The 27,543-nt window shown below is 39.6% G+C and overlaps 1 protein-coding gene across 5 annotated transcripts; it reads left to right on the top strand.

The window, feature by feature from the left end:
* The first annotated feature begins 1,488 nt into the window (after positions 1 to 1,488).
* Positions 1,489 to 27,196, top strand: uckl1b (uridine-cytidine kinase 1-like 1b). 5 transcript variants are annotated; one of them, XM_044038240.1, is made up of 15 exons: positions 1,489 to 1,592; positions 10,723 to 10,916; positions 13,230 to 13,336; positions 17,850 to 18,020; positions 18,743 to 18,814; positions 19,657 to 19,846; positions 19,957 to 20,018; positions 21,649 to 21,668; positions 22,889 to 22,987; positions 23,086 to 23,179; positions 23,910 to 23,972; positions 24,069 to 24,191; positions 24,930 to 25,037; positions 25,146 to 25,302; positions 26,374 to 27,196. In XM_044038240.1, exons 1-15 carry the CDS (start codon positions 1,519 to 1,521, stop codon positions 26,451 to 26,453), a joined length of 1,614 nt encoding a protein of 537 aa, XP_043894175.1. In that variant the 5' UTR covers positions 1,489 to 1,518; the 3' UTR covers positions 26,454 to 27,196. The 5 variants fall into 5 exon arrangements, with proteins under 5 accessions (XP_043894175.1, XP_043894176.1, XP_043894178.1 ...); XM_044038241.1 differs by lacking the exon at positions 21,649 to 21,668 and adding an exon at positions 20,656 to 20,672 and having other exon boundaries at positions 1,502 to 1,592; XM_044038243.1 differs by lacking the exon at positions 1,489 to 1,592 and adding an exon at positions 4,674 to 5,056.
* The last annotated feature ends 347 nt before the right edge of the window (positions 27,197 to 27,543 follow it).

The raw sequence follows: 27,543 nt of genomic DNA, 5'->3' as shown, positions 1-27,543 counted from the left end.
GTATTACTTGTGCATTAGTATCCCTCAACTAATTAATAAAACTTTGTTGACTAAACTTGTGTCACCTTGTAAATGACTGTGTGAATATCGATCATATCACATGCATCACACGCAGTTCAGTTTGAGAGATATGCGAATAACACACACACACACACAACAGAGATGTGCAATTATACATAAACACATGCAGATACAGTATATATATACGTATATGTATCTGTTATCACGTCAGAATAAACCATGATGGTTGGATTATGTCATTAGTTATTATAGTTGTTACAGTTAAACACAAGTTAATAAAGAGGAACTGGTGAGAGAAATGTTATTATACTCTGTGTGTGTGTGTGTGTGTGTGTGTGTGTGTGTGTGTCCATGGGGCTCATATTTGCTTCCTCCTGATGATGTAATGAGAACTTTTGTCGTGTTCCGTAACCAGAAATAAAAGCTACAACCACGTGTTAGCGTTCAGGCTCAGACATGATAGAAAAATGCAGCCATTTGACTATAAACAGAAGGTTAATATACAAACTGTACACACACGTCAGGCTTGACTCACATCACATGCACGGTACAGTGACACATCAAAGCGACAAAGTTGTCATATCATCAAAGCATTGCGATGACATCAAACAGATTCCTGAAACTATCTCAAACCTTCTTTTAGACGTCCTTGCTTCTTTCTGCAGCCAGTGTCGTCGCCCCCCGATGACCGTTTAGGGCACTACAGGGTTTAGACACTTCCACATTGGCATCACTTTCTGAAATTGGAGACTGTTCATTTTTCATATTCTATCAGTTGATCTGAGGGTGGGACCCTAAGTAGTACTTCAATAACAACAATAATAATAATAATAATCAAATTCACTTACTGCCATAGATCTGTAACTTCAAGATGAGTGACAGGAAATTAACAGCAACAGAAGGAGGAAAAGAAAAAACAAGACAGTAGTAAGTGACATTCTATCATGTTAATGTTATGTATGTCTTTCTTTGAATTATCTGGTGTGATGTTATGTGTACCCCTGACTTTCCTACACACGCCCCTGCTGTTAAATAAATGTGGGACCAATCAAACATGGAGTGTGTTGTAAAAGATAGGAGGATGAACAAGCTATGGTTTCTGTGCCATGACAAAAATGTATGCTGTGGAAAAGAGAAGTGCATTTATAATTACTTATGAAAACAAAAGCATTGTAGTAATTATACATGAGCGTTTTCATGAAATAAAAGAATATTTATGCCACATTATAGATATCAACTGTAAACGGCTTCATTCAAAGAAAGATCGTCATAAATGGTTTTGGTCTTTTTAAAACTAAAGATTACAACGTGCACTGCTGACGCTGCGCCAGAGAACGACACAAACTCACCCGGTGCATTGTGGGTGTTGTAGTCCATCTCAGGCCCAACCCTTGCAAAGCCGGTCTAACGCTCAAACGCAATACGACTACAAGCCCCATGATGCATCGGGCTCAACTGTGAACCGCTCTCGAACACCTGATTGTCAACAGAGCAGCAATGTCTGCCATTAACAAGGAAGGAAGAGTCTCAAAGATGGACAACGACGACAAAACTGTCAACACACCGACAAGGTAAACGGTTACGAACTATTCGGTTTATTCGAAACGTTTGGGAGAATGTGCCGACATTTTGTGCGACTCAAGTTATGATTGTTTTCACGTGGACTAAGCATCTTTTTTTAGGAAAGTCGAGTTGTCACTCTGTTAGTGGGTACACTCTCTTTACCATCTATATATACATATATATGTGTGTGTATGTATATATATATATATAGATATATATATGTGAATAAGGTAGTACCTGCAGTGTAATTATCCGTTTATTACACATTATCATATAAACTGGGGGAGTTATTTGAATATGTCGGAAAACATTCCACGTAGTTACAACAATTTTCATGTTTCAAACTATGAACTTCACAGTCTTACATGAAACATAGAAGGAACAGATTCACGTCGCCAGCTAGCTTCAAACGATTCACGCTAAAGTCCCATAATAATAACGGTAACGGTGACACATGAGCGTGAATACGGCAGCAGTAGTCAAAGTGTAGGCGTTATTCAGCACCGCGTGGTTGTCAGTGTGGTCAGCGCAGCGTCACTTCACTGACCAGTGCTGTGTTCAAGGTCAACACACAGTCACAGCTGTACATATACAGTGATGCTGCTCAACTCACACACACACACACACACACACACACACACACACACACGTCTTATTGTCGGGGTTTTCAACTGTCCATAAGTACAGTGAAGCCTGTAATACAAGCTGTCACCTCTTTGAGCCACAAGAGGGTGCTGCTGCACCAGTGACTCCTACACACACACTCTCCTCACTTGACTGGCATGGCCACAGGTGACCTACTTTTTTGTTTACGTAGTAGAACACAATATGTATATATATATATATACATATATATATATATATATATATATATATATATATATATATATATATATATATATATATATATATATATATATATATATATATATATATATATATATATATATATACATTCATATATATATATATATATATACACATACAAGTACAGGAATGGGCAAAAATGCAATAAAATGAATGAAAGTCTAACAGTAGAAATACTTAAATATGTAAATACATGATAGGGCTGTAACTGAAGATTATTTTCAATATTGTAAGTTTTTTTTTCTCTTAATTGGTTAGTTATTAGGTCCATACAATGTCATAAAAAGGTGAAAAATGTTGCTCATAGCATAGCATTGCTCTAATAACATAGATTATTAGAAAAAAAATTTAAAAGAAAAATCTTATACATTTTTTAACAATAATTAAAATACCTATTATTTGATTATCAATTAATTTATTGATCCATTTTAATCAATTATATTTTGTGGCCTGTGAGAAAGAGTTGTATGGCAGAACAGATGAGCAAGCTGTCAGTGCAAAAGTGTGTGTTTTAATATAAATCCTAATGTGCAGTTGGAAGAAGTTAAACCAACTGTGTGAACACAACGCTTGTTATATTAAAGGTGCAGTGTGTACACTTATTTCACCTATATTTGGCAGAAATTAAAGATAACATAATTATACATAAAATACATTTAAAACGTGTACAGTTGCCTGATTGTATAAATTGATGTTTGTAGTAATTTCCCCCAGAATTAGCTTTCAAGAGCTACATTTTACACATTGCACCTTCTGTTGCATGATTATAATTTTGTATTGCAGTATATAAGTGATTCAGTTATTTTTGTCCAGTTAAAATGGAGAAGAACCAGCATTTGGAATGTGGGTCATGTTGAAGCACTTAGTGTCTTTATGGCCTTTATGGGAAATGAGACTACAATTTAGCAATTTTCCTTCCTTCCGTGTTTGTTCTACATGGTACGTCATGTGTAATAGATAGTGTAATGAAACGATTTGCTCTAGTGAAGTGCTATTTCATTCACCTGTGGGTGTGTAACTCTGAGCTGGATGTCTTGCATAGCAACCAGTTGGGGCAGCGCGTTACCGTGCCGCTTTCTTGCCTCGCAGCTGTTCTTCTGACGCAAATGCAAAGAAACATTCAAACGTGTTTCAAAGTTATAGTGAAGAGTTGACAAAAACACTGAACTCCCGTGGAAGGGTGGACAATATATGGATACATTGTCACATGTATGTATAATAATAATAATAATAATAGTACAGACTAGGGCTGGGCAATTTATCAATATTGTATGATCTATATCTTGGCAAGAGACAAGATATGGTTTTATTCATTTTGGATATCATCATGTCGTGAGAAGGTATCTTTGATGATTTTTCCTGGTTTTAAAGGCTGTTGCATTGATAATATTAATATTGAACACATGTGTGAGTGTTTTCCCGTATAGCCCAGTCCTAGTGTCTCTCCCATGTGACTTTGACAAAATGGCAGCAGAAATGATTAGTTGTCAAGTTTTTTTGTTGTTGTTTTTTGCTGCAGTGGGTAAGAATTAGTCCAAATGTGATCTTTGAGAACAATGATATGTTTGTCTGAACAAGTTGCAGCCTGGGAGTGTGTGTGTGTGTGTGTGTGTGTGTGTGTTCCCGAGCTGTTCTGCACACACTGTCAGCTGAGAGAGGAGCAGTTGAGGCAGTGTTGGGTTTCATCATGCTGTTTATTCCCTGTGAGTGAAGTTAGGGGAGGGATGGCTCTGTGTGTGTGTGTGTGTGTGTGTGTGTGTGTGTGTGTTTGCTGTTGTGCTGACGTCTCCACTCCAGGGTGTTTGGCACACATGGAGACACGTTGAGTCCCTGCAGGGGAAAACACACCTCCTCCTGCCTTCACCCTCCATTTCCCCGTCTCTTTTTTTCTTCACGACACAGCCTGAACCATGTGTGTTGTTGATTCGTTCAATATCCATCTTTCTTTTGTTTATGTCTTCTTGTGTCTCTGTCACTGTCTTCTGGTTCCTCCTTCACCTCCAGCCACACGTGACACTGACTGTCAAAGACAGATGACCCAAGCTTGATGTGTGTGTGTGTGTCGGGAGTGGGAAAGTCTGGCTCTACTCCTGTGGTGCTATTTATATGACCTAATGAACATAATCTACATGAGGAGGTTATCCTCTTACATGTGTTGGCTGCTGGAGAGTTAGGGGAGGAGTAGAGAACAGAGTGAGTGGAAGAGGAGGGAAAAAGTGTGCAGTAAAGTTTCAGTGTGAGTGTGAGTGTGCTCTCTCGTCAGCCAGACTGCAGTTACCGTCTCTCTCTCTGTCTCTGTGTCTCCCTGTCGCTCTCTCTCTGGACTTGAATGGGTAGAAACTGAAAGCTTAACAGATGTGTAAAGTTTCGTTTCTCGTCCATGCCGGTACCTCTATCTCCCCCCCTCCATGTTCCCCTCTCTGGGTATTCTGTACCAGAGTGCAGTAACTGTTGTGCTTGAGTGTGAACATATATAAACTGAGGCAAAAACACAACAAACTTGGAGAATACACAAAGTGGGAGTATTGTCTCCAGGCATGAATTCCCTACCAGCTTTCTCAGGCGCTAGAATATCTGGCTGTTGGACTCTAAGATCTGATGGCAGGTAAGTGTATTTTATTTATTTACATGATATTTAATGTTATGTTTTACTCGTATTCACGGCTGTAGAAAATGTATTTGTGTACAGTTGTTTGTATGTCTGTTAAAAGTAGATGAACAGGATTGACAGCTCTAGTCTTCAGCTGTCTGCAGTGAAGCCGGAGGGCCTTTGTTGACATGGTCTGGGAATATGTTTATGTGACTTGGTTTGAGGGACTGCCGTAGTGCTTTTGTGCCAACACTGCAATGATCGACCGACTCATGTTGGTGCCATGTTTTCATTATTAGAGGTACAGTGTTAAAAATAATCGATTTTTTCTTATTCAGATAAAGAAAAATATGGCTTGTGATTCTTTTTTTAATATAGGTGGAGTCTCTTAATAGGCCCAGTCTCCAGAAATGTCATTTCAAGGTCACCCTGACCCAAAATCAATATTGCAATATTATTGGTATATTTGTAAAAAGTTATTATGTATCTGAAATAACAAAACATTGTTATTAATCAATTACTAAATGAATCAACAACTATTATGATAATAATTCATCGGTTGGGGGTGAATTACTGTTATTCACCCCCAACCGGGGGGTGAATAACAGTTATTTTGTTCTTTTCATATTGTTTGCTTACAGATTTCTTTCCTGTTTTTTTGCACTACTTTTATATATATTTATATACATACACACTTACTTATTTATTTTTTCTTAGTCATAATAGCAACAAAATTTGGTTGCCAGTTTTCACTGCTGTGTTTTCTGTGCAATGACAATAAGAGGAAGTCTAAGTCTAAAACAACTTATTCAAACTGAATAATTGTAGTTTGTGGACAAAAAAAGACATTTGAGAACATCTTCATTCCCAGTGCCAATCCCAGCTGACAGGGAACACCCTCGACAGGTCGCCGGTCCATCCCAACGCCCACAGATTCATCAATTATGAAAATAATCTTTAGCTGTAGCCCAACATTATCGTAGCATTGCAGATAGGATAATACTATTTATATACACTTTAAAGAAAGGGAAATAATAGCATTTTAGCCCAATTATAATTCACTTTTTTGTTGCTTTGTAAACCACTCACTCCTCACACCAAAGTCCACAGAGGAAATCAAAGCATTTTACAGGATCCATCAGTAAGTTGAGGTGTTATTCTTTAAATCTTCTCTGTGATTTGAGTCTTTTGTCAGACGGTCTTCACTGTAACCTCCTCCTACAAAGGGGCATTCACACGTCTGTGTGATGTTTACGAGCGCTCGGTGCTGGTAATGTAAACACTGAGCGATTGACAGTCAACTATAGCACGCTGGTAATCCAGCAGGAGTCAGCCTCATGTGAGGCTCAGTTCACCTCTTTGCTTGTTACAGATGTGATAAGATAAGTCTCTGCTCTCCCTTGTTTGCTTCACCTTCAACCTGGTGAGGTTTGCGGCTTATAAAAGTAGACTGGAACAGCGAGAAGTAGAGGGACAGTGTCGCACTGCTCTTTGCTCACCCTGTGTAAATTATGGCATCTGGCTTTTTACAGTCGTCACTGGATGAAGTGTGGATATCTCGGATACTGCAGTGAGTGTTGCTAGCAACGGTTACCTGGTTAAAATAATCATTCAATAGACAGCGTTTGTTTTGGTGGGACTGCAACTGAAACTTCATATTTGTGACAATGGGGAAAAAAAGTATTTTAGCATTATTAATTTATCTTTTAATTAATAAATGAGTTGTTTAGTCAATAAAAGGTCACAAAATGATGTTCAAAAGGAGATTGTCAAAAGTCACAAAACAAAACTGTCCAGTATCTAACTATTCTGTTAATGTTGAACGTTGTGTTTTTATAACGAACATTTACATTGATTTTTCAGCTTGTTAAATGTAAAGATGTTCTGGTTTTGTTGCTCTATAAGAACATTTTATACATCGTTATTTCCAGGTTTGTAAACATCGATCATCATTTTTCAACCATTTCTGACATTTCATGGATCAAATGATTCATAATGAAGAAAATGATCAACAGATCAGTTGATCATGGAAATAATCTTTAGTTGCAGCCCTACTAAAATCTTTAATCTTTAATTAAAAATGCAAACCAATTATAAAAAAAATGTGGGATTAATTTAGGCTTCAGTTTCTAAACATGTGAAATTGAAAATGTTGGATGAAAAGCAAATAATGTGTTACAACTCTGTATTTACCCGTCAGCCACTGCAAATACATCCAAGTAGGTCAGTTACAGTGGAAACTGCCTGATACTAAGACTATGAATATGGTCACATTCTGCTATAGCACAGATAATTAGGTTTAAAAGTTGTGTCCATCCATCGCGGGGGGTGGCGTGCCAATCTCAGCTGACCTCGGGCGACAGGCGGGGTCACACCCTGGACAGTTTAGACAGTATAGAGACAAACAGCCATTCACTCTCACACTTACGGTCAATTGACCTAATCCTTCAGTGATTCAGTGACTTTTTAACAATTTGTTCATTACATGTATTTTTTTAATTGATCAGTATATTGATTGAATGAAAATGATTGTTTTATTTGGTATACTTCACAAATATATTCAATCTATGATGATTATCAATGCAACAGCCTTTAAAACCAGGAGAAGTCATCATGTGATCCAAAATCCATGTCACATAAACTTGTGAGTTTGTTTATTTGTATGATTTTATTCGTTTGAACACAAAGTAAACACATTCACAGACAAATTGTTGACATGAAGACACTGTGCTATGGTTGCATAGACGTTTAATTAAAGTGTTGTTGTTTTTTTAAAGGAACAAGTGCTAGCTTGACAGGACACATAGTAAAGTGTATGTTGAGCACGCCCCAGGCTGTGATTTGCATGTCGAGAGTCAAGCAGACGATCATTTCACAAACTCCTTTTCCTCTTACAGTTTGCACACATTTTTCTCTTTTAATTCACTTCAATATACATTCACCGTAAATATTTTTGATCAATTTAAATCCAAACATCAGTTCCTCCATAAATGGAGCATTACACCAAACTCTCTCAGGTGGTGTTCAGACCTGAAGGATTACGCAAAGCACATTTGTAGTTGATCTCAGGGACACATTCTTTAGCATGTTAGAGCGCTCGTCTGTCCTCGGGACGCTCAGTATAGCTGCACTGTTTAATTATTATTATTTAATCAATTGGACTGTTATTACTCATGGTGAAGTCATGAAAACTTCAGGTAGGAGTTTGATGGACATTTGAAGTAATACCAGTCATATGATCATATGATGATGGTAAAGAAGCCTGTGTGAGGGAGACGCCTCGCTGCATTGGTGGAGAGACATGGGTGAACAAAGTAACTGCAGCTCTCTGTAAACTGGCTCATAAATATCTGTGTGTCGTATCTACAGCTAAGATACAGTGGAGATAGGAACAGCTGCACAGACCCTTTAGACCAATTTAAAAAAATATCTCTTCTCGTTGGGCAAGATACCTTGGTTTATTGTTTTTTTTCTTCTTATTTATCTTTATAATAATATTTTCATATTTGTATTGTCTGTATAGCACCGTGGCTTTTAAATGTGCTATGCTTTATTAACTTACTTACACCGTGTCTATGTCTAGTAGCACACATGCAGGGAGAATTGAGGTGAAGAAGTGTGAACAAACTTCAGATCAGATCTCTCAGAATAGATGTCAGTACCAAGTGTGAACAGGGCCTGAGTTGAAGTTACATTGTTGTTGTGTTGTGCAAATATAATTGACCAATGTGTGTTTGAATAATCTATGCAAATCCTTGTTGTGAAAGAGCTTATTGTCATGTTTTTGTGGGTCTTTTTATCTTATCTGATTCTACAAGGACATAATATTATTACAACCGTCTTAATCATTGTCAACACCCTCAGCAGAGTGCATGCACACACAGGATCGTGTTGCAACAAATGGTCACATGACTCTTGAGTTAATATGTATAGTGGACTTTGTACGACTGTGTCAGTTGTATCCCTGCACACTGTAGGCTCACCTGTTCAAAGTGTAAAAAACAGTCATTGACATTGGATAAGGTAAACAACACTAGCTTCACACGTGTGTGTGTGTGTGTGTGTGCTTCTATTTTAAAATGTGGTTAGGTTAATGTTGGGGTTAGGTGTAATATATATGTATGTATATATATATGTGTATATATATATATATATATATATATATATATGTATATTAGAGCTGAAACGATGAATCGATTATTAAATTAATCGACAACTATTTTGATAATCGATGAATCGTTTTGAAGCTTTTTTCATGATTAAAACAAGATTTTCAATTGTTTAAACTTCTTAGATATGAATATTTTCTTCATTTCTTTGCTCTGGATAACAAAGAGATCATTAAAAGTCAATCATTTTGGTTTGTGGACAAAACAAGACATTTGAGAACATCATCCTTTCCAGGTTTGACAAACACCCATCAACATTTTTTAAGGTTTTCTGATATTTTATGGACGATTAATTGATTAATCAAGAAAATAATCGACAGATGAATCGATTATGAAAATAATTGGTAATAATATATGTATACACATATAACCAGGTAAAAAGCCATATATAGTTAAGGTTAAGGAGAATGTGAAGGTTCTCCAAATGAATGGAAGTCAATGTAGTGCCGTGTGGCAGCTGTGTGTATGTATTGATGTTGGCGTGTGTGTGTGTGTGTGCGTTTGGCAAACATGTGCTCATTGGCTTCCCGTTTCAATGCCATGTTGAAATTGTGCTGAAGACTGTGATGTTGCTGGGATGAGGATCAGCACCTGTAAAGCTTGGTTTATATTAACTGCAGGTTTTGCATGCGCACGTCAGAAATGTATGTTGTGTGAGACGGTTGTGTTTCTTGTAACAACCTGCATGCTGTGGAGGCGTCTGAGAGAAAAGACTGGAACAATCATTTTTCAAGAGTCTAAGTCTTAAAATACTATGACGCCTATTAGACATATGAGGCGTGAACACAGAACTCAAATGTGTTGTACATAGTACATAGTACATAGTACGGTTTCATTTGTTCATTTGTTGCTTGTTGCTTAACTGGTGTAATAACTTGTTGTTATTAACTGGTGTTGGTAACAATGGTTCCACTGAGATATATTTGCTTGTCCACTGTAACGTGGTAAACGTGGTAAACTCGGCGTAAACATCACTCCCAGCCCTGACTTCTGAGTTCCAATGTAAATAGAATGCAGCATAACCTGTCTTTTGTATTATTCAGAATATGTGAGGTCTCAGGTGTCAAAGAAAAGATTTTAGGAAGACTGCATTCTATGGCTCTTCTTTGGTGCTTTTCCTGCATTACTGCGCTCGACTCGACACTACTTGTTGTTCTTGCTTTTCTATTAGGGATAGTACCCAGTTCCAAGCGAGCTGAGCCCATACTAAAATGTGACGTCAACAGACTGCCGGTCATGAGCACGACGTCCGACAATGCCGAACTGTAGATCAGTTAAAAAGACTTAAAAAGCACTGACTAACCATATGCTCTTAGTAGCACTAGCAGCAAAAATAATGGCACACTGCAGTGGAATTGCCTGATTTCTAAAACCACAGAAAGACACAAACAATAAGTTGTAATAAGTTTCTTTACCTCAAAAACAAGGGGAAAAAAAGCGAGCTCTGGTTGTTTTTGTCTTGTCTTTTCCTGCAGTCATGCTGTACTCTGTTGTGTGTTTGTCGATTCACAGTGGAGGTTGTGAAGGATCACTGGACCGACTTCTCCCCTCGGTGAGCACGGGACTGACACCGAGGAAAAGGACCACGAGCCAGTGCAAGTCTGAGCCTCCTCTCTTACGCACCTCCAAACGAACCATCTACACTGCTGGACGCCCGCCCTGGTACAACGAACATGGAGCACAGTCCAAAGAGGCCTTTGTCATTGGTAAGACTCTGTGTCTCAGTCTGGGGGCTGCATCCTTTAGAGGACGCAGTCTAGACAGAGACAGCTAAAACACACTGAGACGGCCTGGTGTATGGGGTTTCCCAATCATGTTCCCAGCTTGTCTTGCCTTTATAGCTGCCTAGCAACAGAGCTGCATTTGGACACAATATACAGCACTAACAGTCATTAACATAGTTTAACATTTTAACTTTAAGTTAAGACTCCTTGTTTTTATACCATTCTCGATTCACACTTCTTATCAAATTATGATGAAAACATCCTTTTAAACATAGTACCTTTGGCCATAGAGAGAGAGAGAGACACAGAAAGCTGAGCAGTCTCTGTACTCACACGCCCTAATCTGCATCTGATTAAAATAACACATATTTTATTCTATTTTATTACTGACTTGTTTTTTTATAGATTAATCTCTTATCACAAATGTGATTAATTTATTGTGAACCACAGTGGACAAAGTAATGATTTGATCCCTCACTGATTTTTTTAAGTTAGCCCACTGACACTGATTAACGGTCTATACTTTTAATGGTAGCTTTATTTTAACAGTGAAATATGATTTTTCTAAAAGAAAATCATATTTAAAAAAAGATACACATTTATTTGCATTTATTTGAGTGAAATAAGTATTTGATCCTCTACCAACAATAAAGAATTCTGGCTCCCACAGACTAGTCCTCTCACTTTAATAAAGTACTCCTGTATGAAAGACGCCTGTCCACAGAATCATTCACTCAAACACCGACCTCTCAATCATGGGCAAGACCAAAGAACTGATGCTGTGAGAATTAGAAAATGACTGCCAATGACTCGTGGGACATCAGTGATCATGACAAAGGTGAGGGATCAGCCCAGAACTACACAAGAGGAACTTGTTAATGATCTCAAGGCACCAAAATTCCTGCTGAGGTGTTTGCAGACCTGGTGATCGTCTGACCTCTGTACTGCCAACAAGGGCTTCTCCACCAAGAACTTAGTCATGTTTTGAGAGGGGGTCAAATACTTATTTCACTCAGTGAATTGCAAAATAATTTAAATCTTTTGTTTTATGAGATTTTCTGGATGTTCTCCCTCTTAAAATAAACCTACCATTAAAATGATTAAATAAAATGTCCGTGTGAGGGATCAAATAATTATTTCCTCCACTGTATATAATGTTCCACAATTTCTTCTCTTATTTTGAAATTCTGTGAAATATCTTGAATATATTCATATTTGTTTAAGGACTACTTCAGTCACAGTGCCACAACTATGGGGTATAAACAATAAAGGCCCTAAGTGGTAGATTCATTGATATTCAAAAAGATATGTAGCTAACAATGAGACAATAAACTGTAATTAAGAAAGGACAAGTCATCTAGTATGTAAAGTGAAGCAGAGGAAGTAGGACAAAAGTAGCAGTTAGCCACCAGGGACCACTGGTTGCAATGGAAATCTGTTTCTATGGAAAATGGGCATGATTTACAACATCATCACAACAACATTTTTCTGAGGAGTTCATGGTCTCACTTGCTAGTTTCAGGTCTTTATTCCATCATGATATCACAGGCTGTTCTGAGACACAGCTACTGACTTAGTTTTTTCCTCTTGTGCACATTTTCTTTCATGTAGAGAACTTTATCCCCTATATTTGCACTGTCACCCATTTCCATACAAATCAAATGATATAGCACAATACGGCCTTTTAAGAGTCCGCTCTCGTAACTGAGAGGAAAAACATCCATTCAGTCTAAATTGAAGTTGCTGTCAGTGATGTCATCTTCTGACAAACTTCCTGTGTATCACTGCCATGAGCATCCTCCCTCTACCCTGCGTCACCGCATGGACATGTTTGGTGGGCGGTGGTGTGTGTGGGAGGGGGCAACCAGCAGACAGGACCGCCTCTTTGTGGAGTTCTGGCTCCTGATTGGGTTAAGTGTGGGATACTGGAGAAGTGTTCCCTAGATTTACTGTCAGAGTCTGAGATTGCGACACATGTGACCCTGAGCGAACAGTCTAGATCAGTGAAAACAACTGAATCAGCTTTACACTAACAATATTAAACCTACAAAAAAGCAAGGGAAAATAGGACTGTTGATATTGTATGTTGGCAGTAGCACATTGTTTTTGAGTTCAGTCCAATCAAATACCTCAGCTTTGCTGCTGCTCTGGAAATACAACTCTGTTTTGTACAAGTGTTGGGAGTGATTATGTTGTTTCCACCTGCTTCTCCACATGCAAATAACCACAATACAATAAGCCAGGCTGTATTTCAGATGTACTCTTTTGGTATTTAAACATACATTACTGTCACAGGTCTGTGCGGCGGCAGCGCTTCAGGAAAGACGACCGTCGCCAGGAAAATCATTGAGGCTCTCGATGTTCCCTGGGTTGTACTGCTGTCAATGGACTCTTTCTACAAGGTGTGTGTGGATATGTATTGATGTGCATTATGTCTATTTGCATGTAATCACACTGTTTATGGCCGTATATCAATCAAAATGCTTTGGATTCTGGTTTTACTTCCTCTCTACTAGTGCTGGGCAGTATACCAGTATTTATTATTATTTTATTTTATGATATACATTTTTTATACACTACAAGATAAGACTGCACCAACAACTATTTGATAGTTGACTATTCAATTCAATTCAATTCAATTCAATTCAATTTTATTTGTATAGCGCCAAATCATAACATACATGATCTCAGGTCTGTACATAGACAACATCAAGGAGAGCAGAGAAACACAACAGTTCACACAATGAGCAAACACTAGGCATCAGTGGAGAGAAAAAACTCCCTCTTAACAGAAGAAGAAATCTCTGACAGAACCAGGCTCAGAGATGTGCAGTCATCTGCCTCGACCGGTTGGGGTGAAAGGAAAAATGGGGGACAGTGGAGAGGTGGGGGACAGAAAATGGGGGGAGAGAAAGGACAAGAGGGAGATGAGGGAGAGACAGAAGAGAGAGAGGGAGACCAGCAGCAGATACACAACAACTGTATCAGGTTACAAGTTTATACAGTTACTGATATCGACTTTTTAATTACAAAATAATAATAATGGTGACGATGAGCGTAGCCTCGGAAACTGGATCTTGATCCTGCAACCTGCATGATGAGAATACAGAGAGAGAGAGAGGGAAGGAAGGAAAGACACAAACTAGGGAGAGAAAGAGACAAGGTTAATGACATATAAAAAGTCATAATCATATCCTGAGTGTGAGAGAGTGAATGTGCGTGTACCACAGGAAAATCCCCCAGCAGTTTAGTTCTATAGCAGCATAACTAAGAGCTGGTCCAGGTTTCCCTGAACCAGCTCTAACTATAAGCTTTATCAAAAAGGAAAGTTTGAAGTTTAACTTTAAATACAGAGAGAGGCTCCGCCTCCTGAACTATCATTGGAAGCTGGTTCCACAGTAGAGGAGGAGCCTGGTAGCTAAAGGCTCTGCCTCCCATTCTACTCTTACAGACTCTGGGAACCACAAGTAAACCTGTATTTTGTGACCTAAGTGGTCTGTTAGGGTGATAAGGTAAGACTAGGTCTTTCAGGTATGAAGGGGCGTGACCATTAAGTGCTTTGTACATGAGGAGGAGGATTTTAAATTGAGTTCTAAACTGTGGGTGGAGCCAGTGTAGAGAAGCTAACACTGGAGTTATATGGTCTCTCTTTCTAGTTCCTGTCAGAACTCGTGCTGCAGCATTTTGAATTAACTGAAGGATTCTAACAGACTTGTTAGAACATCCTGATAATAAGGAGTTACAGTAATCTAATCTAGATGTAACAAAAGCATGAACTAGTTTTTCAGCATCCTGTAAAGACAGAATGTTTCTAATGTTCATAATGTTCCGCAGGTGGAAGAAGGCTGTTCTGGAAATGAGTTTTATGTGTGAATCAAAAGACATTTCCTGGTCAAAAGTAACTCCAAGGTTCCTCACAGTGGAACTGGAAGCCAGGGTGATGTCATCTAAAGTGACAATGTGATCAGAAAGTTTTTCTCTGAGGTGTTTAGGGCCGAGTATAAAAGTTTAAAAGTAGAAAGTTACAGGTCATCCAGGACTTAATGTCTCTGAGACATTCCTGGAGTTGAACAACCTGATTTATTTCATCCGGTCTCATTGATAAATATAGCTGTGTGTTATCTGCATAACAATGAAAGTGTATGTTGTGCTTTCTAATAATGTTCCCTAGAGGAAGCATATATAAGGTAAAAAGTATAGGCCCAAGCACTGAGCCTTGTGGAACTCCACAATTAACTTTTGTTTATAGTCAGGCTTTATCATTAACATGAACAAACTGGAATCACCTGTGATACCAAGAGTCTGCTCCAATCTCTGCAGTAGAATATCATGATCAGTGGTGGTTTGATTATTGAAATATAGTTTCAATAATCCGTATTCACGGATTATTGAAACTATATTTCGATGAATCGGATAATAAATCACTCCTGACCTGCTCCTGTGATATTCAAGCTCAGCTTTGATCATTTTCCTGCTGTCTCCCACTGCACGCACGACTCCCAGCAGAGATAGGTAGACAGCGAGATGTCTCACTCCATATAAAAATGTTGTTGTTCAGGTCCACTGCGTGAAAAAGCCGTGCTATGAGGTGACCGACAATCATTTTTATCATCGATGTTTCGTCTACTAGTTGTTGCAGCCGTACAGTAAGACCGGCGTTTGAAAAACAGACGTGCAGAACGCTGTTCGAGGGTGTAAAAAGAGAATATAGGATTTATTTTAGAGAAAATAAGACGGAAGGGACAAAAGACGATTGAGTTGAAAGAGCAGCTAAGTGGTCCAAAGAGTAGAGGAGAGCAGCCAAGCATAAATGGTCACTTCTGTTCATCCACACTGGATTTATAATCCTGTCACAGACTGACAGCAGCAGGTCAGAGTAGGAGGAATGTAGCAGTGATTGCTGGTTCTATACTTTTCACATTTCATCACTGGACACTGACATGTAAAATGCTACCGTTCCTATGAAACCAACAAAAAAGGCTTTTCCACGTCAACTTCCACACAAATAAAAGGCAACAAAGCAGATGTCAATAATTTGGAGGTGAATTTCGACACACCCTTTACATACAGGAACAGAAGTCAGTGTTTAGTGTTGATGAGCTGGTGCTCAGTCACCAACAGTGAAGACAGTGTGAAGATTTGAGGTCGTGTTTGTATGTACACAGACTTATAAGAATATTGCATTATCAACAGGAAACAGGCTTTCTTCTCCCTCCCTCTCTGTTTTGTTGTCTTTTTCCTCAGGTCAGGTCTATACTCATAAAAACCACAGTTGGATCTCTGTAACTGATATTAAGAGCACAGTCTGAACTTGCTCTATATAAAAAAGTGTCCTGCAATAACCTCTGTTATGGTTCAGTGCCATATAAATCAGATGGACTTGCCTCGTGCTCACAGTCCTGTGAGAGTCTTTTACTGTTAAACTGTCAATACTCTATATTAGGGCTGAATGATTTTGAATAAATATGGAATTATTGTCTTATTGTGATATGATTTGTGACGTGAGGTGGTAAAAAAAGTGTGCAGATCTGTGAGAAACAAAGATGTTCTCTTCAGTCTGTAGAATACGATGTATATTATTATATTATATTATTATGTATTATATTAGACAATACTTGATCTAAAATTATATTTTGACACACATTTAGGCTTAAACAAATATTGCACCTCCTGCGATTGCGATAAGACTGCGATTCATTGTTGAGCCCTACTCTATATTCACTACTATATTCACTTAAAATAACAGCAAGAACATCATTTTAATGCTACAGTGACTTATAATAAGGAGAATGTTTTTTGACACATTTAAAAGATGCCCTTGAATGTCCACAGATATTCTGTTTACAGACATAGACAAGCATATTAACAATATCAATATTTAAGAAATCAACACTCAAATTGGTTAATAGCTTTTCAAAATAGTTATTGTTATTATTAAAATAACAAGGAATTATTTACTAGCTGTGTTTTAGTTCAGTAGGTATTTTTTCTTTTTTTCTGTACAAGAAAATAGGGCTACACTTTCCTAATGTTATCACCAACTAGAGCTGAACAATTAATTGAAATTTTATCGAAATTGCGATATGACCTGCTGCAATTTTAGAGTCAAAATATCCTTTTAGATGAATGATTGTCTTGCCCTATAAACATGTCATTCTACAGGCTGAAGGGAACATTGTCTCACAGATATTCATTCAGCCCTATCATCAACTATTTTAATTTACTCATTGTTTATAATAATTAATAATAATATTTATGTATTATTAATCTGAAATGTGAATATATTCCGGTTTGGGAAACATTGATCATCATTTTTCTCCATTTTCTGACATTTTATGGCCCAAACAACTAATCTATTAATAAAATAATCAATGTGTTATGAAAATAATCCTTAGACGCAGCCCTGCAAGAAGAACTTGAGAACACAAGCAGAAACCTGTGCCTCACTGAGGGCAGAATCCACTGCTCAACACATCTTACAAACAGCCTGCAGCTTTTCCTCTCATGTTCAGAGCAACATTTGCAGCCTTGAATGTTCATTACATTAATGTTTCAAGGGTGTAATCAGTTAAACTTTAGAAAAATGTGTTGACATTTGAGATTTACCACATCAGGTCTGAAGTGTTAATGCTTAGCCATCCCAAGGCATAATCTCTCACTCTCTCACTCTCTCACTCTCTCACTCTCACATGCTCACACACACACACACACACACACATACCACCTGGTACAGACGTCACAGTGGTCGCATAATGTTCTCCTAATTTTAGGCCTGCTCAGCTTCCACTGCTCTTGAACGCTGTTCTATGTGTTGTGTGATTTACTCACAGTGCGAGCATGTATGTATGTTGTTGTATGAGAACACACGTTATCATCAGTCATTCTAACACTGTGGCCGCCTGTGCTCGTCCTCAGGTCCTGTCCTCAGAGGAGCAGACTCTGGCCGCCAGTAATGACTACAACTTTGATCACCCCGATGCCTTTGACTTTGATTTGCTGACACACACCCTGCGTAAACTCAAACAGGGCAAAAGTGTGAAAATCCCTGTGTATGACTTTACAACTCATGGGAGGCAGAAGGAGTGGGTGAGGATGTGCACACACACACACACACACACACACACACACACACCAGTCTCTCTGTTCACTGGGATTACATATCTACTACATATCAGATGGTCACTGACCACTACTTGCTTTTTATTTTTTATTTCTGCACAACAGTCTTGTTATGGTTCAGGTTTTGTCGAGGGCTGAATAATGTGGGAAACAATCTTATCACAATGTAAATCTAATCAATACTTCTGTAAGACTATAAATATTATCTTAGACTATATCCCCACATACGAGATATAAAGCCGGTAGTTTCTCTGGACTGAAAATGTTTCTCATCTGTATTACATGCTGGAAATATAGTACAATACCTGGTTTCTTTTTTATGGCTTGTTGAAATGTTAAATGAAGGATATTTACGTGTGTTCGAAACTTTAATTATGGTCAAATTCTGCTCTAACTCAAATAATTCAGCTTAAAATGAAAGGAATGTTATGAAGTGACTTTTACAACATAATTTTGTCGATTCCATGAATTGTTTAATCAATATATAATGTTAAATTTATAAATGGTCGTATATTTCAGGAATGTATTCAACACAATAATATGATTATAAATGCTCATGATTATAAAAAGTCATAACAGATACCTTTTTACGATATAATGATATCCTGAATATGAGACCACATTTTATCTCATGTCATGATATAGATAACATATTGATTAATGACTATTATTCATTTTTTCCACCATAGAAAACTGTATATGGAGCCAGTGTCATCATCTTTGAGGGAATCATGGCCTTTGCAGATAAAGAGCTCTTGAAGGTAGGATGATGTTATTGGTGTGTTGAGCAGTTTGATTGTTTGAGTCACTTTATTTCATACACTGCACTCAGAAGCAGGCAGGACTGAGTCACTACCTCACCCCCAGTTCCAGCAACATAGTCCTTAGGGAAACCTTATCGACCCACTGCTTCAGATTTGAGCCAAAGTGAACAGGTTTTCTGTGGACTCTGGTTTAGGGTTAGGGTTTGGATTGAGCTTGTGCCTCTTGTAGTGTGAGTGGTTTACAGTGACACAAACTCCATAAACAACAGAGAGGAAAACTGGCAAACTTATTCTTAATACAGAGCACACTTAATCTCACATAGTTTTATAGTTTTAGTTGAGCCTTTTAGTTGAGGTTTCTCTCTGGGTCTCTCTACATTTGGCAAATGGTCTTTTCTGGTTGTCTTTTACAACTGTGGTAACATATACGTCGTGCATTTGTTAACAAGATTACATTGTGCATCACTTATGTATGTGTATGTTCTGTTGTGCCGTCATGGTTACAGTTTGTTCCATCATGTCAATGCAGCAGAACTGATGGTTGTATTTGCATTGGTTCACTGTTTATGTGTTATTTACTGCGATATTATATATACGCTGTAAATAAAAAGACTATTATAGCATTTCCTTGTTTCACTTCACTTCGCTTCTCCACCAATCACTACTGCAATGAAGGCGATGTGACAGAGGTGCCATTCACCCTGTTGTACGTTGATGTACTGTCAAAAATATCTTGGAGACATTTTATTTTTGTCTGTTGTCATATCTCCCTGAGCTTGCACCCAGCTTCATCCACTGTGTTTTTGTTCTCCTCTGTTTCAATGCTCGTGGACTTGAAGCTTCTGGACATGAAGATTTTTGTGGACACCGACTCGGACATCCGGCTTGTGCGCAGGTTGAGGAGGGACATCACAGAGAGGGGACGGGAAATCGAGGGTGTCATCAAACAGTACAACAAGTTTGTCAAGCCTGCATTTGAGCAGTACATTGAGCCCACCATGCGCCTTGCTGACATTGTGGTGCCACGTGGTGTGTACACACTCATACACGGGTTCATTTTTACAAAACTACTCCATGTCATTCGGAGTGACTGAATTCAGTGGTGTTGACTTTACTGTTTTCTTTTTTTTTGCTGTCAGGTGGCGGCAACATGGTTGCCATCGATCTGATCGTACAGCATGTGCATAGTCAGCTGGAGGAGGTAAGAGAGGCCACAGTCATAGATCCACATACACTCACTAATCTAATATCTAAGTCTAATATAAATAGAGCTTATCTAATATTGATGTAGAGCTCAGAATAAATTACCATTACAACGCAGTATATATATCACAAAACCCAGTCAAAGCAGTGATCTATACTTCCATTCCTTTTTTTGTCAGTAATTGCAAGCTCCATGTTGCCCTCTAGTGGAAAGTCTAAAATGCATTAGACAGTTTTTTAGATGAGGATGAACAACTGACGACAGGATAGTTCAGCTCTTTTTGTACATATTAGTTTTTTAAGGAAACCGTTTCATTCAGCGTTTAACTTGCCAACATCCCCCGTCATTATTATTGTTTTAACATCATTTCTAATAGAAATAATACATCCATGACTCTTAGTGTTGATTCGGTACTTTTGGATTTAATGCTGCCACTAATTGTCACTAAAAGCTGAATAGTTTTTGGCCAGTGTGTGTTGTGCTACACTGCTCTTCAGTTTGTTTCCTCCACTGTTTACACGCTCTCTCTCTTACACACACACACACACACACACACAGTAACAAACATGCTGTTGATGCCCTATTGTCTCACTCTCTACCCCAACCCCACTGCGAATTCCTCCGTGGCTCACAGCGCGAGCTCAGCGTCAGGTAGAGTAGCCTTTATCCTGTCTATCCTTCTCTTCCTCCACCTTCTGCCCACTTCCCCTCCACCACTCTGGCTTCTTACTTGCAGGGGGAGAGACGGAGGCTCGCAAAACCAAACTTTCCACTGATCTGCTGGCTGCCATGGCACATCAGCAGGTGGCGCTCTTGTGCCACGTCTGCAAATCAAACGCAGCTCCTTAAGGAGCATAAAGAGTATTGTGGAATAAATTTAAATACACCACATGAACCGAGGTGAGGTCGCACTATGTTGTTTAAAGTGGGGCAGCCAGCATTTCATGTAAAGACGTTGGTTTTCCCTCTTTATACCTTTGTAGACAAATGACAACTCACACTCTTCCTGGCTTCTGTGTCTAAAAATACAGCAGCGAGTCAAGCCGCTGACCTCTCCTGTCATAAGACGAACGTGAGAGAGGCTGTAACAGAAAGTGTGAGAGAGGAAGCTCTGGCTACAGCTATTGTTGACTATCACATACCTCAGCCACAGACAAAGTTTCCAATACCCAACTACAAAGCGCTGAGTTTTTCCATTGAATGTCAGCCACAATATGTGAGACTGAGACAGAGAGAGAGAGAGAGAGGGAGGAAGTGAGCTTGATGTCTGTCTTTAGACACAGGATATGCTGGGGCCTGTGAGCTGAACCTCTTCTGTTCTTCATGGTGAAAGAGTGACAGCCACATGTTGGTGCGTGCACCTCCCACGCGTACACACATTTGGATGCACGTGCACTAGATACCAAACTCTGGTCCAGACACCTTTTTACACCCACTTGTTCAGTTATTTCAATTAAACATGGCAGTGGATTTGGAACATTTGAAATTCTCACAAGTCACACTTGTCACTGTGTCCCTCATCCCTTCATCCACCTGACATTGTGTCTCTTTCTCATTTTTCCTCCTGTTTTCCGTTGTGCGTCGTGTCTCTGTGTCTGTTTTGATCGTTGTTGCGTTTTCATCGAAGAGGAAACTTCGCTGGGATATGTGAGCAGACTTGCTACGTTTTTTATTTCCGCTTTCTTTGCATCTGGCTAACATGTGAAGGCAGTGACATGGTGGGCACCTGAGGTGTCAACACGGCTGCATCACTCTTTCTAATAGTGTGTTTCTCTCTAGAGCCCAGTGGAGAGCTGGGATAACCACATTACAACATGTGTGGAATACTGGGGTCTTCATTTGTTATTAAGTAGCCATGGAAAATAACTGTCTAGATTTTTTTATTTGTTAGCCTTCGTGTGATTTTTTTCTAAGCTTGATTCATCATCTTCCGTCATTATTGCACTCTGCAGTTTCCATTGCCGTGTTCCACACAGAACTGTGTGCTTTGCAGTTTTGTTCGGTGAAAGTGGTTTCACACGTTCATCATCGTCTCCAGCTAGGGCTGCACAATAGTGGACAGTGCAATGTTTTGCAAAACCTTTCTGTGTTCAGGGTTCATATAGTTATGAAAAACATGTTGAAGAAAAAGAGAAGAAATTCAGTCAATGACTGTCAACGAGGAAACGCTGATACAATCAATATTGGCTGATGACATTGATCTGCAGCGTTTCCTCTACATACACAGCCTGCCACTGCAAAACCACTACAGCTGGTCTGCTGCTGCTTCAGGGCTGGACTGTGACCACCGCTTATTTAGCCTACCTTAACCGTAGTAGGTCACAGCTGCATCCGGGGCAGGACCATCGCGCTCTCATCACGTTATTGACTGTGTTTACTCAGTCAATAACGTGTACATATCAATGGACAAGCTAATGCTAACTGGAGGCTAGAGGGATATTCAGCTGCACACATTGGCAGCCTGTGGCCAAGGGGAAAGGGAACTTGACTTGTAACCGGAGGGTCGCCGGTTCAAATCCCCACCCGGCCAAAAAGGGCTGGGGTACCCCTGAGCAAGGTACCCAACCCCCAATGCTCCCCGGGCGCCACTCAGTGTGGCAGCCCACTGCTCCTAATTCTAGGATGGGTCAAAATGCAGAGGAATACTTTCCCTAAGGGGATTAATAAAAACTAACATTGCAGTGATTCAACAATATATTGTGCAACCCTATCTCAAACTACTACTGAAAAATATATGTGTGTGTGTGTGTTTTTCTTCACATACAGTATGTGTGTGTGTGCACTTGTGAACTTGCACATACTGTACACATGCATGTTATTTGAGCTTGTACTCACCCCCGCTTGATTTGCCATTGCTATGGTTACAGGGCAGCCCTGGCATCTGCACACCAGGCCCAACCCCTCCCCCAAACCCTCAGTGTTCTGGAGAGCACGCCCCAGGTCAAGGGGATGCACACCATCATCAGGTAAAAAAGCCAATGTGTCGGACATATTTGTTTACATCTGTTGCCAGCACAACATGTGCAGCTGCCACTAGATATTGTCTTTTTTTTTCAATGTTAAGGAATAAGGAAACGAGCCGGGATGAGTTCATCTTCTACTCCAAGAGGTTGATGCGTCTGCTGATCGAGCGAGCGCTCTCCTTCCTCCCGTCACAGGTGCTGACTTTACACTGACATACACTGTTAAACAAACTGGGAACTGGGAGTGACGTCATTGTTAACAATACCAGTAGATCACAACGCACAACATCGTGTTTTGTGCTTTCTCATGCAATACTATCAGACCTGACTGAGGGAGTGTTTGTGTGTATAATGCAGCAGTGCAGGGGTGGGCGGAGACAAACTGCTGAACGACTGGGTAATTGGAGCACTAGAAGTCACTTCTGAGACTTTTCTTGTGCTCTTTCCTTGTGTTTTCAGTCAACTTCAGTCATCTGTCTGCACATCAAACAAAGAGAGACAGAGAGAAATATAATGCACTCTAACATTAGAACTAGACATTTGTTTTTTATGTAAAAGCTACACACTAGAATTTCACTCATTCATTTATCCATTGTGGTTGTAAAGGAAGGGTCTGTGTGTCTCTTGTTTTTGAAACACTTTTTTATCTCATTTGTTGAAATTGTCTTCATGTAGTTCTGCTAATATTGTAACGATCACAAGCGACAGTCGTGAGTGACCATGATAAAGCTCAGGGCATCAGATTTACTGCTGGTGCTCCAGCAGAAGCTCCAGGCGTTTTCTATATCGTAAAGCAGAGACCAATATCATAAAGACAGAGTGTGCAAACAGGAACTCATCCCTAAAACTAACAACTTGTCACACACAATGCTGTTCTGTAGCGCAGCACTGTGCTTACAGTGTTTTCATTTTTATATGGTCTCAGGTCCACGTAGTCCAGACCCCCCAAGGAGAGGATTATGAAGGCAGGGCTTTCCATGGCAAGAGGGTGAGTGAACTTCATTTACCTCCATTTTTCAGAGGAGTTTGTTTTCTGCAATTAACCTCTGTTTAATATTTCTGTCGCCGCTGTGATGTCCTCCAGATCACGGGCGTGTCCATCCTGCGAGCTGGGGAGACCATGGAGCCAGCTCTGAGGGCCGTGTGCAAAGACGTCCGAATTGGCAAGATCCTCATCCAGACCAACCAGGACACGGGAGAACCAGAGGTACAGAGAATGACTTCATGTGTTGGTGCTGATACAGACAGTGGGGACTGTGCTGTGTATGTGGACTTCACTGAGAGCCAGCAGAAGACACTCTCAGAGAAAACATGGCTGCTAGTGGGGACACAAAGAAATACGGATTTTAGCCAGAAGGCAAAATCAGACGTTTGTAAATTCTCACATCCCAAACCAAAGTCCATAAAAGCAGCAGTTTGACCTCACAGCACACAGGAGCTGTTGATCCACTGCTGCCTAGTTCACCACATTACAGTGTGTTCCTTTGTGACTGTGGTGTTTGAAATCCTTTATTCAGATTTACCCAAGTGACTCAAACTCAAACCAGATGATCAGCAAATCCTTTTGCCCCTTTGAGGTAAAATGTCATTTTCTTGATGGACTTTGGTGCAGGAGAGTGAGCTGTAAAGCAGCTAACATGTTCTTAAGCTACTGTAGACTTTGATAACGTGAGCCTTTAGCTAAAATATATTTAACCTGGAGTCAGTGGCTCATATAGTGACAAAAACCTGAACAATCTTTTTAAATGTAACTATATTGAATGATTCATAGTGTTTAAGTTTGGCATTTATCCTGTCTTTTATCTTCGAATCATCTGCATGTCCTTTTATGGAAACTGTCAGGTTGTGTGGGTGGGTTTTCTGCTCAATGCCACCCACAGAGAATATAGTGACAGGATATAGGTGCTGGTCATGTATGTCACCACATCCTTTTTTAACTCGTCAGCTTCATTACCTTCGTCTGCCTAAAGACATCAGCGAGGATCACGTGATTCTGATGGACTGCACCGTGTCCACTGGAGCTGCTGCCATGATGGCCGTACGAGTGCTGCTGGTGTGTAACCCCCCCACACACACACACACACACACACACAAATCTAATTCCCTCTGCATTAAATCGCATCACACAACTCTTAATGCACAGGCGTGTTTTTGTTTTCAGGATCATGACGTTCAGGAGGAGAAAATCCTGCTGGTGTCTCTGCTGATGGCAGAAATGGGAGTTCACTCTGTGGCTTATGCATTTCCACAAGTCAAAATCATCACCACAGCCGTTGACAAGAAGGTCAACGATCTCTTCCACATCATACCTGGCATCGGTGGGTAGCACTGAGACATGTGACATTAGACTAGAGATCTGGTAATAAATACATTATCAATTACAGTAGCCTCCAGTAATTACAATACAATATCAGTACAGCTGAACAATTCATTGACATTTTAACGAAATCTCAATATGGCCTACTGCAGTTTTCAAATTGTGCAATATTTGTCAAATGTCCTTTTAGATGAATGATTGTCTTTGCCCTATAAACATGTCATTCTACAGTTTCTCACAGACGTGCACAAATATCACACAGTGATCATTTGAAATGTGTTTTTTGAACGAAAATGACAAGAATGATGTAAAAAATCGCCGTTGCCTTTGACATCGCAATTGTAATTCCTGTCAAAATAATGGCAATTAGTTATTTATTGAAAATCCTTCAGCCCTAAATATCAGCTGACGGGGGGGTCACACCCTGGACATGGTCGACAGAGACAAACAACCTCTTGTGCAACTAACCGCTGCATGTTTTTCCTCTGTGAGAGGAAACCAGAGTGCCCAGAGAAAAGCCCACAAACATCAAACCGTCATCAGCATGCAGTGTAATCTTGTACTGTTTATCATAGGCCACGTTTGTCAGGGTTTGTCCTAATTGCCTCAGCCAGAGGTTCGATGTCTAGCGCAAACAGAGCAGTGGTGAAATTCACCAGTGACGTAACTAGTCAACAGAAGTGCCGTTCCGCTTCGTAGAGTTCAGGAAAACAATGAAACCCTGCGCTCTCAGCAGTGGATGAACTGATTGTTGTGGACGTTTAGGGCTTCATAGACGAGGTCATGACGCAGATACACACACACACACACAGCGTTCATTTGCACTTCCGGGCTATGGCCTCTTTAAATACACTGTCATTGGGAGCTGGTTCCACAGGAGAGGAGGAGCCTGGTAACTGAAGGCTCCGCCTCCCATTCTGACCGAAGTGGTCTGTTAGGGTGATCAGGTCAAACTAGGTCTTCATTTTCTACTACACTGTTAAAGGTGCAGGTCTTGTGAAATTATTAGCAGAAGGATAACAATCACACATTTTTACACACTTGTAATGATGATTTTTTTTCATCCACGCAGGAAACTTTGGCGATCGATACTTTGGGACAGACGCGCCGCCTGACTGGAGCGACGACGACATGGATGAGCCCAGTTATTGAGAAAGTCACTGTGCATGAACTTACTGAGAGTATGAGGCTGTAACATAACACACTGTATGTCCTGTCAAAGACACAAGGGAGCCCTGAATCATGGAGGAAAACATTTATAATGTTATTATTTAATGTAAATAATGTCGTGGAAAGTGATGTTCATGAAGTTTGAATCTTTTTTATTTTATTTTTATATGTCCAGTAAGGTTAGTTTCCCTTGGGTCTCAGAATGTGCATATATGTATCGCCTTAAGCCGTGAACTGTGGAGGACACAACTGAATGTAAATTTGCTGGAGCTGTTGAAAATTGTATGGCTTTTATGGTTATTTTTATCACATAGTTTTCTCCCCACAACTTTCACCAAAGTAAAATGATGAACTTGTGTTGCTCATCTTCCGCCGCCACGAGCACTCTCTGAAGGGCCACTCCATCGGAAAACGTGTAGGTGTATGTCTTTTTGTTTTTTTGGTTGAGCTCTCTGTGGAAGCTGACCTGACATGTTGAAACCCATCTTCATTATGCAGCTTTAAGTATGCACTCGTGATGTGTATTTATGCAGCAAGCCCTTCATTTACATATGTTTGACTACTGTGGATGGACCTGACCAGTGGAAAGGCAAGTTATATTTGTCTGTACTGCCATGGAAGTAAAAAAGAAACACACACACAGATAAGCCTGAAGGTTTCTGCTGTTGTTTTTGTGTCTTTCATAGAGAAGGGTCTGATTGTTTGTGATAAAATGATGGAGTCACTTCCTGCTCTTTTCTTTTTCTACATAGTGTCACTTTTGAAACACCAGTGCCTGTATCATGTTGCCTTCTATACAACTGATGCGACAAGACGTCAGAACATGCTGAGTCATTGACTTCAGGCTCATGATCGAACTGCATTTTTTATTTGGAAATGGACAACACGAAAAGAGATATTTGATAGATATATATACGTGTATATTTATATATATACACGTATTTATACATATATACATGTGTATATATATACACGTATATCTACATATAAATACGTGTATATATATATACACGTATATCTACATATACGTATATATATATATATAGTTATCGTATTTATATATATATGTATA

Source organism: Solea senegalensis, linkage group LG11 (genome assembly GCF_019176455.1).
Source record: "Solea senegalensis isolate Sse05_10M linkage group LG11, IFAPA_SoseM_1, whole genome shotgun sequence".
Taxonomy (NCBI): domain Eukaryota; kingdom Metazoa; phylum Chordata; class Actinopteri; order Pleuronectiformes; family Soleidae; genus Solea; species Solea senegalensis.
This window is presented reverse-complemented; position numbering and strand designations above follow the sequence as displayed.

Coding starts and splice junctions, on each gene's coding strand:
- uckl1b (XM_044038240.1), top strand. CDS start 1,519: ATGTCTGCCATTAACAAGGAAGGAAGAGTCTCAAAGATGGACAACGAC. Junction 21,669..22,888: donor AGGAAACTTCGCTGGGATAT/GTGAGCAGACTT, acceptor CTATGGTTACAG/GGCAGCCCTGGCATCTGCAC. Junction 25,038..25,145: donor TGGCCGTACGAGTGCTGCTG/GTGTGTAACCCC, acceptor TTTTGTTTTCAG/GATCATGACGTTCAGGAGGA.